The 18,273-nt window shown below is 43.8% G+C and overlaps 1 protein-coding gene across 1 annotated transcript in view; it reads left to right on the top strand.

The window, feature by feature from the left end:
• trabd2b (TraB domain containing 2B) overlaps window positions 1-18,273 on the top strand; it is a 68,227-nt gene that overhangs the window by 28,943 nt on the left and 21,011 nt on the right. The window contains exons 3-4 of the mRNA XM_039810630.1: window positions 9,307-9,453; window positions 17,221-17,395. Of these exons, the coding sequence (XP_039666564.1) occupies window positions 9,307-9,453; window positions 17,221-17,395 (322 nt within the window). The remainder of the gene's footprint in view (window positions 1-9,306; window positions 9,454-17,220; window positions 17,396-18,273) is intronic.

The raw sequence follows: 18,273 nt of genomic DNA, 5'->3' as shown, positions 1-18,273 counted from the left end.
GTGCGCTTGTCTGGGATTACGCTGTGTTTGCTTCAGCATTGAGTCTAATAGAGCCATGACTGAAGGAGAGGAGAGGAGAGGAGAGGAGAGGAGAGAGGAGAGGAGGAGAGGAGAGGAGAGGAGAGGAGAGGAGGAGGAGAGGAGAGGAGAGGAGAGGATGTTTGGTCTACTTACTCGTCCTTCTGCTGCTACAGTCTATTAGACAGTCAGAGCACTGTGCAATTTGGACAAACTCTGCAGTGAAGACAGACACATGGAAACACAAACACACAGTACCCACATGCATGCACGTCTACACACAGGCAGTGAGCTACAAGTGCGTATGTGTGAGTGTGTACGAAGTGGAGCACAGGAAGGAGGAAGGACATATAAGCTAAATAAACAGAGATCAGTGACAGTGGTGGAAGGAGAGCCGCCATCAAATGAAAAAACAAAAGAGAACGAGGGATTGGGTGGGAGAGAGATGAAGGGCTCGTTGTTGAACTGTATAATCTAGAGATTTGTCATTTAGAGCGCATAACCTGGGTGGGGAAAGGGAAGAAGGCTGGTGATTGAGGGTTTGAGAACTGATGGAAGATGAAGAGACACAAGTTGTTTTTGGAGAGATGGGGACGGGGCCGAGGATGGAGGGGCTTTAGGAGGATGTAGAAGGGAGATGGTGGCGGACAAATCTGCCCAGCTGTGCTCCAGACCTGTTAGACAGAGGAGGAGGAGGAGGGGGACAATAGGTCTGCTCCCTCCTCTCTTCTCTCTACCTCTCCTGGTTACTGTAACTGTAAACATCTGGCATTTCTGCCCCCATGCTCCTTCTTACTTACATTTTTTTCTCTCCTCCTCCTCCTCCTCCATTTAATTTCTACTCCTTTACTGAAGCACACACGCACGATATGCAGATGTTAACTCGTACATAAAACCTCTCAATCATATGCCTTTGATATGAAAATATGCTTTTTATATAGCCATGGTCTGCTGCATCACACTCAATGCTACTAAAGTGTCCATTACTCTGCAGGGGTAGACCGGTCTGCCTGTCAAATAGTGCAAACAAGAACAGTTCCGTCTTGGATGCCTGCTGAGGTGCACACACAAACTCACGAAAGGAAAAATCCGTTTGACAGGTATTTGAACATCATGACAATGATGTGCGATGATTTGAGGCTGCATCCATGCTTGACAGACACACACACACACACACACACACACACACACACCTCTGCATGGATTCCTCTCTTTAAAACAAATGTATTCACCTGGACGGCTCCTATTAACAGTTTGGACAATTGCTCTTTCTCAATCTGGATCCGGTTTATTCCTCCATTACACAATTTATGTTCATGCAGGAGATTATGCGCTGCTCTCATGTTTCAGCCGGACCTCAGATGTGGACTTTGCAAAGGACAAATAATTCTTTGGGAATTATTCTGTCTAAAGCCATTAGTCCAACTAAAGCAGACTGGGGGAGATAAGAGAGAGTGGTCGGATCCTGGTTAGGGGCCGGGGAGGCATGTTTTAAACATACACGGCTGTTTCTGCCTGCTCTTTTCTCAAGCATCAGAGAAGACCCAGCTCATCTGGTTTGGATAGCATCACACATCATAATGGGAGCCGGATAAATCCGATGGAATTCTATGAGAGTTTTTCCCTTGAAAGAAAAAGGCTGACTGTGAAATGTGTTTGGATTAGCGGAGGCCATGATGTTAGAGGTGGACTACGAGCTTTGAGGGAGATAAGGTTAGAGCGACCTGATCTAGTGTAGATCTTAGCAAGTCCTCTAATCTTATTTTCCTTAAAACAGCTGAAGAAATCTGATGGATCTGATGCTGGGTGAGATCAAGTGCAGTTTATTTACTTCAGTGATCCCATAGAAAAAATAAAAGCAGATCACGCCACTAAGAATGATGAAAATGATACTTTACACGTGTTTCTTTAGTTCTCAGTGATTCAACAGAGATCATTTTACCGACCCTTACAGTGAAGGTATAAACGTTGCAATAATTATGTAGCATATTTTTAAAGAATATTTAATTTCTTTTTAATACATTTTTGGCCACATATGGGCAATGCAACAGCCTGTAAAATTTGACACTGACATGTTATCACTTTCTAAAAAGGATTAATTAACAATTTCTAATATCTAGGAGAAACACAGCTACATCAGCATTGATTTGGAGTCTTGTCTCAGGCCATTTTATGAATGTAAGTCCAATATTCAGTCTTCTTTTAGCCTGAGGAAAATATCTGGCCCTCTAGCTGCTAAATGCTAACCAGCTAGTTGCTAACCTCGTCTGTCTGCTGTTCAGTGCAGAGCTTGTCCATTGAAAACTGCCTGCCTGCTGCGGTTTAAAACAAAGTTGTTGAAAGTGGTGAGACTAAACCCATGAGACTAAACCCAATTGTTTGGCTGTAAAACTCAAAACAATGAGCTAAAAGATGCTAAAACTCTGGGCAAAAGGGAACTGATCATTTTTTGCGGGTCTGTCACGAGTTATACTGTACATTCAATGTAAACAGTCATTTGATCTGTTGAATATAAAAACACTGATTAGTGCAGCTTTTTTTTCTTTTTTACCTTTTGTGTTTTCACATGTATTTACTTTTGGTGGAATCGGACAGATTTTCCTTTCTCCGCCTGTCACCTTTACCTATTACTCCTGTTATGTTCAGCTGTGTTGTCCTAATATTTTTACACACAGACAAATTCCCGTTCAACAGCTTTGGCCCCTTACAGTTAAAAGAAAACAAAAGCTAGCACAATTTCCTTCTATAATTTTCCACCACTCTTTCACACCCTCTGCTTGTGGGCATTCCCGGTGAGGGACCAGCTGTGTGCTTTTTCAGTCCAGATCAAGTGATACTTTATTATTTTCTCTGTTTTCTGGGGAGCCAGGAAAGCTGGGATGACTGGCTCAGCGGCAGAGCTGCCAAGTCAAACAGCGGGGTTTGTTTGTGGACAAGTGTAGGGGCGACACCCCACCCCCCATTCACTGGAGACTCGAATTAAGAGGAGAGACAGGAGGCTCTGGGGACTGGAGGGGCGTATACAGTATGTGTGTATGTATGGGTGCCTGTAGGTCTGGTTTTACTGGCGGAAAGAAGATAAACAAGCGGAGAAGAGTAAGGAGGATAGTAGTGGAGGTGGAAAGAATGAACTTTAGTCAGAGGAAGAAAGGAGGAGAAAAAAAATGTATGGGGGCTAAGAGAGGGATAACTCCCATCATTAGACCCTCACCCCATGCTTCGGAGAGGAAATAAGACAGGACGGAAGGAAGAAGGAGGGGAAAGAATAGGGGGCTTTCTGTGGATGCAGGGAGCAGCAGGCCTCTGCCACTGGGATTGTCCCTCTGGTAATCCCTGGATTTCCTAGGCTGAGACAGGAGGTAGACCAGGCAGAGAAAGAGAGGGAATGAGAGGAGAGAGAAAGGAAGTGGGAAGAGAAAGAGAGGCAGAGACAAAGGAGAAACAATATTCAAAATATTGGCACTATCTGAAAAAGATCTGAAATGTCATTCATTTTCTGCAATATGTGGTTTGTATACAGGTATTGCTCAAAGAGGTTTGGGCTGTGTATAACTATTAGCGTGTGTGCTTATGGGTGGTTGTATATGTGAGTGTGTGTGTGTGTGTGTAACGTGGGTATTAACAGGGATAAAGATTTGGAAGAAAGCAAGGCTCTGGCTTGCCGTAGCTCATGCCAGATGTGATGAGTTGAAAGTGCTGCTAACCTTCAAATAAGCAAACAATACACGCAGAAAGGCGCCGAAGGGCTGTAAAACTATTTTGGCAACGCTCTGACATTGTAGGTTGTGTTTGAGGCATTTTTATTTTTTTTTATGCTCAGCGTTGCCTTTAAAGCTCTCGACAGGTTCCATGATTCCCTTGGAGAGAAAAAAGAAAGAGCCAGTCTTGAAGGACCTTGTTGATAAAACTGTAGGAGACAACAGTGAAGGTATCATGTGAGACTGTCCAGACAACTTTGATGTGGTCTTGTGTGACACCATCTTTCCACTCTAATGTACTCAAGGTGCTTTTTAGAGCTAGCACGGACTAAAGGGTCAAACAACATCAGGCTTTTAAAATACCTCCGCCACTGCTATATGCTCATTCAAGCATGAAGTCATACTGAGATAGTACAGCTTAAAAGAAAACGGACACAAGGGTGTTTTTTTTATGAAGTGTGCGGCCATGAAGAGGAAAGCATACTCACACAAATTGGTAACCACCCTTTTTTGGGGCTGCTCTGTGGGGAACAGGGATGAGCTATCCCACTTCTCCTATTCTTGGGTTGCACTGGATGTTATTTCAACTCCCTACCTCCTTCCCTTCCGTCACCCCAGGGTGCTGTGAACCCAATCCCCTCTTGCCGTCTGTAGCTGGAGCCCGGGGGGGGGGGGGCCCAGAGGAACCCAGCAGTGCATGTCCTGGGTCAGGGGTCTAGATCTTCTCTTTCTCGGGCGATGTAACACAAGCGGCTCTCAGGGAGACGAGAGCGGTCGAGGGGAACGCACCACCCTCAAACTGTTTGTACTGTTTTCTTTATCAGAGGCTGATTAAATGACCAGGCACAAAGACAGAGAGTTAAATTCCCTTTCTGTTTGGATGGTCTGAATTCAAAGAGGCTACAAAGACTTTAAGAATCGACTGATAAATGAAATGAGATGTCGTGCCGTAAATAGCATCAACATAGCACCATGTTTTCAGTGACTTGATAGCTTCTATTACATCTTTACTGTTTTATGGAAAAACCAAGACCACACCTCCCATTAACCAGAGAAATAAGGAAATGTGCTTTTTATGTCACAAAGATAATGTTGCAGCTTGTCCCTCCTCCATCTGCTCCACATGTGCTTGTTTGGAAGAGGAAAAAAAGGATAATACCAAATACTAGCATTTCACTTGCTCCATATTGATAGAAACTATAATGATTACCCCATGTACAAAAATACTTTTCTATTATGTCATGGTTTGAAAATTCATAATACAAAGAGTACTGACCGAGTTTGCAGTTCAGTCAACGGTTTTAAAGATCTCTCTTTTCTAACAGCCTTCTATGGGGGAAATGCTTTTTGGGCTGCAGGGAATTTTTTAGTTTCAGTATCACTGCATGCTATTATCGGCTACTTTGGTGCAGACTGAAATATTGGACAGATTGCCATTACATTTTGTACAGATATTGATGGTTTCCATAGCAAGAGTCCTACTGAAATTGCGGTGATCCCCTCACTTAATCTATCAAACTTTTAAGTTGTCCTTTATGACTAAATGCTAAACTAAGATGGTGAACATCGTAAACATTATACTTGCTTAACATCAGCATGTTAGCATGCTGACATTAGCATTCATCTCAAAGCACCGCTGTGCATACGTTTAAAGCTGGAAGGTTTTACATTTGAGGGTTTCAAAAACTAAAAGTTTAGAGGGGGAAATCACCTTTTAGTGGAACTGCTCACAACTCACAGACGTGTGAGTCTCAAATAGACACTGCTTCATCGCATCAAAAGGTCACAAACCAAAAAACGTTGGCAACCATGGCAGTTAGGCCATCCATGTGATTTCCTATAGTAGCAGCCAGTGTGACGATTAAAGAAGTGGTGATTTATTACTGTCATGATGTTCGTAACACCTGAGAGGACAACAATTGAAAACGAGGAGTAGGAAAGACAGAGATGATAGATCTACTGAGAGAAATAGCTTTGTTTCAGAAGAGAAGGAGATGTGTAAAGGAACAAACCTTCTCAGATCTCCTGCCTGACACTGGCACACACCGCCATGATTTCATGCACCTGACTGCCTGGTTATACCCAGAACCCATGCCAGGCCACTGTGTATACCAGCTAACCCGAACGTTCCTAATGGAGAGGAATCACCTCCATCTGTACAACACATGCCTCACTCATAGAGAACAAGGCTCTATTTGTGTTATACCATTCTTTCACACGTTCAACTCTCTCCGGCTTTTTTTCCTCTGCTCTCCTTCTGCTATTCCCTCCTTCATTCCTTTGTTCTTTCTTTCTGACGTGGAATAGTGTCTCATTGTTTTACCACATCTAAGAGAGACGAGGTGAGCAATGGATAGAGCAATTAAAAGGGGTGGCTCTGGGAAACTGGGCACGAGGGAGGGAAAAAGATGGAAGCAGACAGGATTGATACTTTGATATCTGTGCATTTACTGCAGCTGTTGTCAATGATGTGTGCTTTTTGTGAGCGTTTACCAACTTGTACAGCTGTAAAGGGAAAAAGAATCCTGGGTATTATATTTTCTTCTCTTCGCCAGAGTTCAGTGTTTGGCGTCCACAGTTTGACACTTCCTTCTGTTGTATCGTGGCCCGAAGCCCTTTAGTACTATCCATCACTCACATTCACCGATTCAGATTTAAGGAGGTATAATAGGGGAGTGATGTAGTCGACAAGAGTGAGCTCTCTCGGTTCCAGCGCCTTGTCATCGGCACCTACTCATGCTTCAGACCCGTAAAACCTTCAAACAAGCTAACACTATTGCTAGCAAACAGCCAGGATTTAACGCACTTCAAGGTCAATTGCTGCAATGCACACAGATGTTGATGAATGACATTTTCTGAAACATAAAAGATCGCTCTAATTTCTTTTTTTTAATGTTGCTCCCACTCCGGCCTTACCCCATTCTTTTTCAGTTTTCTTTCAAAGGCTCGCTAATGAATTTTTGGAGTGCTGCGCTCAAATCGCAGGTTCCAAGACCATCCGTATGCTCTGCTCCTTCCAGCTTTGTTCTTATAAAGCTTTCCTTTAATCACAATGGGAGTTTCTCACGCATGTATTAGATGAGACGCGGAGGAAAGACCTTCAGTAGTAAACTATGTGGTGAGCAGAGTCAATGTTAGTTACACTGAAAAGGCCTGGCTGTAAAAGAGCCAGTCTGTCAGAGTGAGTGGACCACTTCAGCATGAGAACACCCACTCTATCAGCCAACACGTGCGTGCGTGCACACACACACACACACACACACACACACACACACACACACACACACACACACACACACACACACACACACACACACACACATCCACATGTATGTGTGTACATGCGAGCACGCACACAGGGAATGTTTGCATTTTCCCCCTCTCCCCCTCAGCCTCTCCTGCAGTGATTGACATGCTCTTTCATTCAGCCTAGCACAACCTCAGGCACCATGGTAACAGCCGCAGAGATGTTCTTTCCCCGGGAGACGGACAATATTGAAATAACAACTCCCTTAACAACACAACCAACCGCACACACACATACACACACACACACACACACACACACACACACACACACACACGCTCCTGCGTCCTTACCATGCATCCTCTACTGAACTGTCATGTCTGCCATCGCTGTTTGCCGTGTTAAGCGAAACTACCGGAGCTGGCAACATTGCAAACAGCCTGGCAGGTGTGTGTGCTGTGCCAGTTCCAGCCACTCTATCCAGGGCCTGCTCTGGTGTTTCTCTTGGAAAAACCTTTGAGACGTGGCAGAGAGCCCTGTGGGTCAAGGACTGTGGGCAGTGGCAACTTACTGGCACAGAATCAGCATTTGCGGAAGCAGAATTAGCTACTGTAGCTAGTTAGCCACCAGGCAGATCTACAGTAGAGGTATTAGCCTCTCTGGGCCTGGCATCACACCTCAACAAGACCTTAAGTTTAGAGCTATAAAAGAATCTCGTGTGAGATGGAAATAGAAGCTGAAATGAGGTATAGTGTTATTACTCAAACAGCAGGGGGGCTTCTGGGTTTGGGAAGTCTGGTGCTGAGATATAAGCTGAGAAAAGCACGAAAGCCAGATTTTTTTTTCAGAACCGAAAAGGTCACAGGTTTGATCGGGCCCCATTCCTGGATTATGCACCTCTGTCGAGGCGACAGCGCGGCGCTGAGCATTGGAGAAAATATGCTTGAGGATGAAACATGTCAAAAAGAATAAATAAGATGAGACTCAGTTCTTGGTTGTGCAGTGGGAAGAAAGGCTCAGGATCCAACGCTGGCAGAGAGATGAGAGGAGGATGAACACTCTTCTGAAGTGAAAGTAAAGACAAGAAAGGGGGATAATGTGAGTTTAAAAAAGGCAGTTAGCTCATCAGTTGTCTCTTTGCATTATGGAAAAAAGAGCACTAAAGCAAAAATGAGCTTACAATACTGGTTAGCAAGCACAATGACCTCAGAGAGACGGAGAGAGAAAGTCACAAGGTTGAGCTTAGAGCTTGGTTGTGATTATCCCAGCGTAAGGGTTACCTGGAGTTGAAACATTCAATACGCACGATATGGGCATTTATGATTGCGAAAACATAACATAATTGCGTGAATTACGACCCAGACTTTGGACATCAGGCTCAATCAGTTGTGCAGCTGTATCGGCCTTAAGCTGCTCCACAAATCATCTGGGCCTGGATGCTGACGTTCTCCCTGTAGTATTTTCCAAAGCTGCAGTCAGGTTTTTTTGGGTAATTAGGATCGTAGACATGGATCAGCCTGTTTGAAGATATGATGAGCCCTGTCACTTATTCTAATCAAGTCAACTGAAATTGTCCTAGGTGCAATGTAGAAGTGTGTGAGATCTGCTGTACACAGAAAGAGAAAGATATCTCAGGTAACACACCTCTTGATTGACAACTCGGTCCCGCTTGCCAGGCCAGTCAGAGGTGGCGTGGGATCGTAGAGGGCGGGAGCAGCGAGGTTAACCCCTGGTGTCGAAGACAGCTGTAGAGTTGTTGAGCTGGCTGGCGGCTGCACTCTATAAATTCTCTCTAAAGAGGGTTTACTTATGATTTTAATGGCTGCTGTAAATTTACGGCACCCTGGCCTGGTGAAAGAGAAAGAAGGGTTATTTTTAAAGGGTCTCTCTCTCTCTCTCTCTCTCTCTCTCTCTCTCTCTCTCTCTCTCTCTCTCTCTCTCTCCAGCCCTCCCTTTCTTCCCGTTTTCTCCTTCCTGTAGAAGAAAGTCTGTGGAGTTTTGCCATGTCTCTTGTGGTCTGCTTTTTACCTGTAGTCAGCCTGTATGGAAAGTATATGAAAATATCCTGAACGAAATGAACACGCTGCAAAACAACTTATATTTCGCCGACACTCAGGAATAACAGCTTCATTGTATATTAAGATCACATTATATTTTAAAAGAGGAACACTGGCCACGCTTGCACAATTTGTCCCCCTTCCTGGCAAATTCCTCTTGAGCGCAGAGCAGAGAAAACCGAGTTTGTGGATGCAGAAAGTAACAGCGCCCTTCCTGTCTTTCCATCTCTCTCTCTCTCTCTCTCTCTCTCTCTCTCTCTCTCTCTCTCTCTCTCTCTCCCTGCAGGTGCTGTTTGCTTTGAACCAGACACTGCTGCAGCACGAGGGCGTCCGAGCAGGCAGCCTGCAGGGCTCCTACACTACCGAGGACCTCATTACTCACTACAACTGTGGAGACCTCAGCTCCATCATCTTCAACCATGACACCTCACAGGTTGGTCTCCTGTAAAAATCTCAGATAACCTGCAGAAATGTTTCCTTAAAGATTCATCCCAATATAAAAAATAATAATAAAATCAGTCACTATTCGCTTTCCTTTGTGTTAACTTTTGCAGCTTCATTAAAAGAGTAAATTAAAAGACACGGTTTCAAAAAGGGCAACATAAAGACCATAAAATCAGTATGAACTGCTTGCCAAGCATAATACAAATGATCTAATTCCATTATTGCACATTGCTAAAAAAAACAAACACATTATCTCCAGTATTTTCCCTCTTACAAAGTTTTACAAGGGCCAACAACAATCTGCTGTATAGGGCTGCCCCTTCTTAGTCAACTAATTGCTCGTTTTGGTCACACTCGACTAAAGCGTGATTTATGCTTCTGCGTATAGTCTACGCCGTTGCTACGTACGCAGGTACGTGGAGACATGAACCTACGCCGGACCCTACGCTGTAGCCTGACGTGCACCTCTCAAAAGATTTTACTACACGTGGCGGCGACGCATGTCGCTCGCCCGTGGCTTGGTAGCGTTGCATTTCCGCTGACTCATTTCCTGGTTCTCCTTCTCTATAAACAACATAAAATCAAGGAGAGGGTTCACTTTTCCTGCTACAGATTTTACTACCGTGGCCAGAAAGCACAGGGGAGACACTTTGTTTCTCTCACTGTGACACTCCGCAGCTAATCACGTCACTCTCTCACTCGCTCTTCCACACCGCACCACACACACACACACACACACACACACATGCCGGCCCTGCTATTAGATCGACGCGCACACCATCGCACAGGTATAAACTTCAGGCCACTTACGTAGGCTACGGTGAAAGCTCTGCGTGGAGCCTCCGCAGGACCATAAATCAAGCTTAAGACTTCTTTGGTCAATTAGTCATTTTTATGTTTTTATTCATGGTGAATGACTTATTTCCAAGAAACGTATTAGCACATCTCTGGTAAACACAAGATTTAAAGTGGTGCTTTTTGCATGATTCTTTGTGAAGAGATTTAGTTTCACGGATCTGTCGATTACAAATTAACAAATCGATTAGTCGACAAAATTGTATGAGTGTTAGTCGACTAGGAATTTCTTTAGTGGACGACAGCCCTACTGCTGTAAAGGTCTTGTTGCGTTTATGCCCAAAACCCAAAAACCCAAATCTGTCAGACCCTCGATTTGAGTTGGCAACCCTCTCATACCCACTTCTCTGCCATTACGCTATCGTCACCTCAAATGTTTAGGCTTGCACATTGATTCTGCAAAACTGCACATTGCCATCTTAATCCCTCTCAGCCTCAAGTTACTTGACAGTCTGCCACTTTAATAGCTCTCAGCCGTAAATACGCCATCTGACCTCCTCTGACTGTGTGTTTCCCAACATAGCCTCGGCTCCTTCAGCGAAGGCCTCCTCGTCGGTCTTCACACCCAGCTCTGCTAGCTGTCAAAAGGCCATACAAAATATAGCACACACATATACATTGGTAGTGCGTGCAGTAGCTCTCACTCCGTCTCCACCCTCGAATGCAGATTTACTCGAAAGCCCTCTGCATAAGTCAATTATGCTGTGTCAACCTCCCTCACTGATCCTCAAGTCTCATTAAACCTAACACACCATGTAACCTCAAGTCAGCGCTCAACTGCAGAGATTCCACATCATTTACACAAGAGACACACACAAAGTAAGAGAAAGTACACATACCTTCAGACACATCTCACCATGCCTCTCCTGTTAAGCCTTGACAAAAGACACATCCATCTCCCTTTTTTTCTCTCCCTCACTGTCTGTGTCTATCCATCTATTTCTATCTGGGGGTCATGAAGAGCTTGTTAGCCACAGTTTCACCTAGAGTCGCGGCTACAGTCGTCTCCTGCATGAGTGCTTTAAATCATACCAGTTCGCTGCTACTCCTTATGTCATAATAACATGTATTAACATTCCCCAGCACATGCTAGAGCAATCACACGTCTGACTGTAGTGCCTGCTTCTGTAGTCTGGTGATCTATAGCAGGTGTGTGTGTGTGTGTGTGTGTGTGTGTGTGTGTGTGTGTGTGTGTGTGTGTGTGTGTGTGTGTGAGAACTTCCAAGGCCGTCAAAGAGCAGGTGTTTTTTTGATAGATAGGACCTAATCCAGAGGTCTCAGATACCCCTGATGCTCTCCTAATTCAATCTTCATCATATTAGAAAGAGACCGATGATGGGCCTCAGAGCAAAGCACAGCAGAGTGATGCAGGACAGGGTAATGCTTTTCAATACTGAACTGGTCCCAGATCTATCACAGACATAACGTCAAAGATAAACAACGAGAGACAGATAAGAAAGAACAGGGCCATAAAACAAATAAGGTAAAAGGTAGGAGGTTTATGTAACAAAAACACAAAGACAAGTAGGAAAGAAGCAACTTCAAAGACTTGCTAACTGCAAAATGTTGCCACTGAATAGTTCACATGGAAATTGCTGTAGATGTACAGTAGAAACAAGATGAAAGTTGAAAGAAAAGAAAGGAAGGGAAAGGGGAAATGAAAGGACAAGAACGGAAAGGTAAATAAGGGAAAGGAAATGGAAAGGAAAGAGAACAGATGATAAAAAAAAGGCTTCAAAGAGACAAATTCTAAAAGAAGAATAGCAGAGAGTAAATTGCTGGCAGTACAGACGGACTGAGCAAGTGAGTGATACAAGTAGTGAGAAAGTGAGGAAATATCTCCCTGTCAATCCAAATTTCCTGTGCAGGTTGTGATACAGAGCAGCTAATGGCCTTTCCTGTGATAAGTTATCTGCATTTACCGCTACACTCCCACCTTGACCCCTCCCCGACCTAACACTTTTTCTTTCTCTCGTCATGAATCACTCACGCTATTCTCCCTCATCATCAGAGCAATGTTGAAGCACTCCATCTCCAACTCTCTCTTATTCATCCAACTCTGCTTTATTTGATTTATGAATCATGAACCTCTGTCAATCCAGATGAACCTGGGTCATTTGCCCTGAAAAAAACACACACAGACAATAAAAGGCTTCAGGCTACAGATATCTTTCTTTCTGGCTTTCTTTCCTCACTGAGTGACTACCTGTAGCGATAAGTGAGTAATGTGGCTTATGTCACACAAACCATTTGGATTTGATCAGGCCTTGAAATTAACAACCAACAACCTGCCAAGTGTGAGTAAAACCTAACTGTGGCAGATCATTGTGTTACCTGCCACAGTTAATCATTGTGATCATTTAATTCAAAAGGAATCGGCATACATTTTATCTTTGTGAATTGCGGAAGCTAATCCTAAAAAGAGAAAATGTCTAAACATTCCACAGAACTTGGAGATCTGTGATACATTTAAAGCAAAAATATAGGTAGTAAAATTCTGTGGCAGTTTGAGAAAGTAGACGTGGGTTTGTCCTATTTTCCCTGTAAAAATGTCCCCTTCTTACACACTGGTATTAACTGCCTGCACACACACACTTGATGTGAATGTGTGCAAAAGATTACTCCATGATTTAGCATCGCACTTTTATAACATTGTCGAACTTACGATGGGCAGTTTTAGAAGTAACGACATCGATGCAGCAGAACCAGAGATGACATTTTTTTTATTCCACACATTCTTCTTCTATGCCACAACCTAATGCCTACGTTACCCACAATGCCACGCGACTGACAACGGTGCGGTCAGAGATTCGGGCTTGTTATGCTAGTAGCTGCTAATGTTGTCTTGAGCTGCTAGCCTCAAGCATACATGAGGAGCAGGCTACAGACGTCCAGTAATCCTCAAACGTATAGTCACCCGCCCCAATGCTGACCTAAGTGACATCACTTGAGGCAATTTAGCAGACTTCACATACAGTAGCTCCCTCTGGAGCCTCAAAATGCTTTACACAACTATCTTTCACTTAGTACTCCCCAAGACCTCTAAACAGACTTTGATGTGTAAAATGTAATGCACATCACAAATAGTCCACGGCGTTCCACTTCCAGGATTGGTCCGGTGCCGCAGGAAATTCCGCCGGACACGTGTCTTTTCGCGCCGATGTCTGTTTCCTTCCGCTTTCTTTGTGTTGGAATTTTAAACTCCGGTGGATTTATGAGGACTATGGTTAACTGCTCCTCAGATCTCTGCAGGGTAAATTGAGGCAGCTAGCTAGACTATCTGTCCAATCTGAGTTATTTGTTGCTTGACTACAACAACTTCCGAATGTACACATTCCACCAAAACAAGTTCCTTCCCGAGGCTATTTTGCAGCGGCACCGTGCGGAGCTTAGCGCCGCCCATGACGATTGTGATTGGTTTAGAGAAATGCCAATAAACCAGAGCACAGTTTTTCTCCCATCCCGGGAACGCTGTGTGGACTAGCCAGACCCTCCTCCGCAGCGTGTGGAGGATGGTCTGGCAAAGCGAGACTACAACACAAATGAAATAAATAAATATGCCGGTGTGAATTACAACCTTTCAACCATTATGTGAAACATAATGTACAGTAGGAAGGGCAGTTGAGGCGGTGAGAGAAAATGTGTCAGATACAGCTTCTGGATGGATGCTGGAGAGCAGCACCTTGTTTACATGTGGTATAATTAATCCCCTCATGTACCACACATTGATTTATGCACCATTCCCAGCTGTTCTACTGTTGTGTCAACTTGTAACTCAGTTTCAGAGAGCGCCTCTTTGTATGCATGTGTGTGTTCTTGTCACACTCAAATACAACTCCAGATGAAAAACATCTGCATATGTGCACTCAGAGGCACAATGGAGACTCAAAAACATACAGTAACACAAAACCCCAAGTCCTTTTTTCTTAAATCCCCCCATCGTTTGATTCTTTCCAACTTGAGAAGATAGTCTGAAGGCTGGGTAGCCTCAGGTGTGCTTCTGGTTCGTACAAGAGAAACCAGTGAAGGACAAAAAGTCAGGACAGAAACAGAGAGCCCACAGAAATACTGTATTAACAGGGGGAGGACTGCTCAGAGGCCAGAGCTACACTCTAATATGGAGCTTTTACAGATCCCAAACCTGTGTATGCCATATGTTGATTTTCAGCGGATCTTTAGATATCGTTGCCATCCTCAGGTTCCTGTAAAAAAAGGCTGATGGGCTACAATTTTCTAATTTAAAACTTCTTTTTGAAGTCCAAAATAGGAATTACAACACAAGGAAAAGAATTTGCGGCACCACAACAGCAAAATCCTCAGTGAAGTAAAGACAGCAAAAAGAATGCCAGGAAGAAGGGAACAGACCAAATGGAACATACTCTGGCGTATTGGGATTTTACTTACTGTATCTCTAATATTTAATATTTTATTGCGTGTATATATATATACAGTGCCTTGCGAAAGTATTCGGCCCCCTTGAACGTTTCGACCTTTTGCCACATTTCAGGCCTCAAACATAAAGATATAAAACTGTAATTTTTTGTGAAGAATCAACAACAAGTGGGTCCCAATTATGAAGTGGAACGAAATTCATTGGCTATTTCAAACTTTTTTAACAAATAAAAAACTGAAAAAGTGGGTGCGGCAAAATTATTCAGCCCCTTTACTTTGTGTGCAGCAAACTCTCTCCAGAAGTTCAGTGAGGATCTCTGAATGATCCAATGTTGACCTAAATGACTAATGATGATAAATAGAATCCAGCTGTGTCGTGCGTGGCTCCTCGTATAAATGCACCTGCTCTGTGATAGTCTCAGAGGTCCGTGTAAAGCACAGAGAGCATCATGAAGAACAAGGAACACACCAGGCAGGTCCGAGATACTGTTGTGGAGAAGTTTAAAGCCGGATTTGGATACAAAAAGATTTCGCAAGCTTTAAACATCCCAAGGAGCACTGTGCAAGCGATAATATTGAAATGGAAGGAGTATCAGACCACTGCAAATCAACGGCGAACCCCGGCCGTCCCTCTAAACTTTCAGCTCATACAATGAGAAGACTGATCAGAGATGCAGCCAAGAGGCCCATGATCACTCTGGATGAACTGCAGAGATCTACAGCTGAGGTGGGAGACTCTGTCCATAGGACAACAATCAGTCGTATACTGCACAAATCTGGCCTTTATGGAAGAGTGGCAAGAAGAAAGACATTTCTTAAAGATATCCATAAAAAGTGTCGTTTAAAGTTTGCCAAAAGCCACCTGGGAGACACACCAAACATGTGGAAGAAGGTGCTGTGGTCAGATGAAACCAAAATCAAAAATTTTTGGCAACAATGCAAAATGTTATGTTTGGTGTAAAAGCAACACAGCTCATCACCCTGAACACACCATCCCCACTGTCAAACATGGTGGTGGCAGCATCATGGTTTGGGCCTGCTTTTCTTCAGCAGGGACAGGGAAGATGGTTAAAATTGATGGGAAGATGGATGGAGCCAAATACAGGACCATTCTGGAAGAAAACCTGATGGAGTCTGCAAAAGACCTGAGACTGGGACGGAGATTTGTCTTCCAACAAGACAATGATCCAAAACATAAAGCAAAATCTACAATGGAATGGTTCACAAATAAACATATCCAGGTGTTAGAATGGCCAAGTCAAAGTCCAGACCTGAATCCAATCGAGAATCTGTGGAAAGAACTGAAAACTGCTGTTCACAAACGCTCTCCATCCAACCTCACTGAGCTCGAGCTGTTTTGCAAGGAGGAATGGGCAAAAATGTCAGTCTCTCGATGTGCAAAACTGATAGAGACATACCCCAAGCGACTTACAGCTGTTATCGCAGCAAAAGGTGGCGCTACAAAGTATTAACTTAGGGGGCTGAATAATTTTGTACGCCCAATATTTCAGTTTTTATTTGTTTAAAAGGTTTGAAATATCCAATAAATTTCGTTCCACTTCATGATTGTGTCCCACTTGTTGTTGATTCTTCACAAAAAATTACAGTTTTATATCTTTATGTTTGAGGCCTGAAATGTGGCAAAAGGTCGAAAAGTTCAAGGGGGCCGAATACTTTCGCAAGGCACTGTATATATATATATATATATATATATAAAAAGAAAAGATATTAACAGAAAGAGCCAAAAAAGTCAAATACAGGTACAATGATACCCTGACAGGAAGTGAAAGACCTAAAGACAAACTGTGTGTGTTTAGGTGTGTCAGTGAGTTGGACAGCGAAGACCCCTGCTACCCCACCACCGACCCCTGCTCATCTTCACAGATTAAGAGCCTGTTGAATCCACTGATGCAGCCAAGTGTGGAGCAGAGCCAGCGTGGTCTGTCTCTGCCTGCCTGGCTCCTAATAAATCACACAGCAATTAAACACACATTCACACGCTCACACTGGTGGATACACTGCACTTGCACGCGCACAAGCACACACACACTCACACACATGCGCATGCACGCACGCACGCACGCACACACACACACATACACATTAGTGTACACATGTCACATACAAAAATGCCTGCAAGTGCATACACACACTCATGGTGTTGACACTTTTCTCCCCTCCATCTCTCTCCTTCATTCTCATATAAAAAAAACAGCCTGTACAGCAGAGCACTGCATTGGTCATTTTTTTGTCAAGCTGTCACGTCACAAACACTCCCGGTTGCCAGGTCTCACACTCACAGGGCAAAACACACTGGTGCCAGGTTGTCACCAACACCGTCCTCTTCTTTCTTTCCATCTCATTTTCTATCCTTCTCAATCCTTCTCTCTTTTAACACCAGTTCTTTCTTTTTGTGTTTGATGTATGCTTTAAATGATTCATGAGCTTTTTATTCTGCTGTGGATTTTCATCAACAGTTTTTTAAATTCAAACTTTCTTTTTCTCTCAGCTGCCTCACTTCATCAACAGCTCCCTGCCAGCTCATGACCGCATGACCGCCCTGCAGATCGACAGCTACTTCCGCCAGGAGCTCATTTACAAACGCAACGAGCGAATGGCTCGCCGTGTGTCTGCCTTGCTGCAGAGAAATCCCAACCAGACATACTTTTTTGCTTTCGGTGCAGGTAAGGGAGCCTCAGATACTGCATGGGGTGTGTTTAGAGTGAGATAAAAGTTTAGGCCACTTCAAAAGGCTATAATGAATGACCATTGCTCCGCTGGTTATGTGATGTTTCTCTAAACAGCAGACCAAACTATAAGAATCCATCATGGCAGCAACTCCAACCTGAATCTCTATTTTGCCTTAAATGAGGTCTTTCCAAATGCATCCTGATTGGAGCTGAGTGTGTGTGTGTGTTTTCATTTAATTGTGAAGAGAGATCAGGTTTGCTTTGGTCTGGAACACTGATTCTGTCAGCACTAATGTGTGTTTATGGTGAACAATTTGCTCTCTTTTGTGTTTGAAAGCAAAGCTGGAGAAAAAGCAGCACAATAATAGTATACAATGGTTCCCAGATCTCTGGCATGAAAAACTGGGTGTCTATACAAGTACACACACACACACACACACACACACACACACACACACACACACACACACACACACACAGAAGTCTCAATTACAGCCAGCTCCCACCTCAGAAATGAAGAAACCATGAGCTGTTTGTTTCAATTAGCATTCCTGGCTAATGCTGCTAATGTTTCCTGAATGGTATAGTGTATCCTGAGGGAAGTGCGTGTGTCTGTGTGTGTATACAGTACATGTAAGTGTGTTTGCCCACAAAAGCAGGTGGTGGGTGGGTGTCTGTTTACAGTATGACTGTGTGCCTGTGCATGTGAAAACGGGTGGTACTGCCTCTAGGGTGTGTGTGTGTGTGTGTGTGTGTGTGTGTGTGTGTGTGTGTGTGTGTGCCACAGTGTATGATTAATGCTGAATGCCTTGGTCCTTCCTCTGAGCATGTTTTGCTCCCTCTGCTCTTTGTGCTGTTTGGACAAGGCTGCT

This window comes from Perca fluviatilis, chromosome 9 (genome assembly GCF_010015445.1).
Source record: "Perca fluviatilis chromosome 9, GENO_Pfluv_1.0, whole genome shotgun sequence".
NCBI classification, from domain to species: Eukaryota; Metazoa; Chordata; class Actinopteri; order Perciformes; family Percidae; genus Perca; species Perca fluviatilis.
The sequence above is the reverse complement of the archived record's forward strand: the minus strand, read 5'-3'. Positions and strand labels throughout refer to the sequence as shown.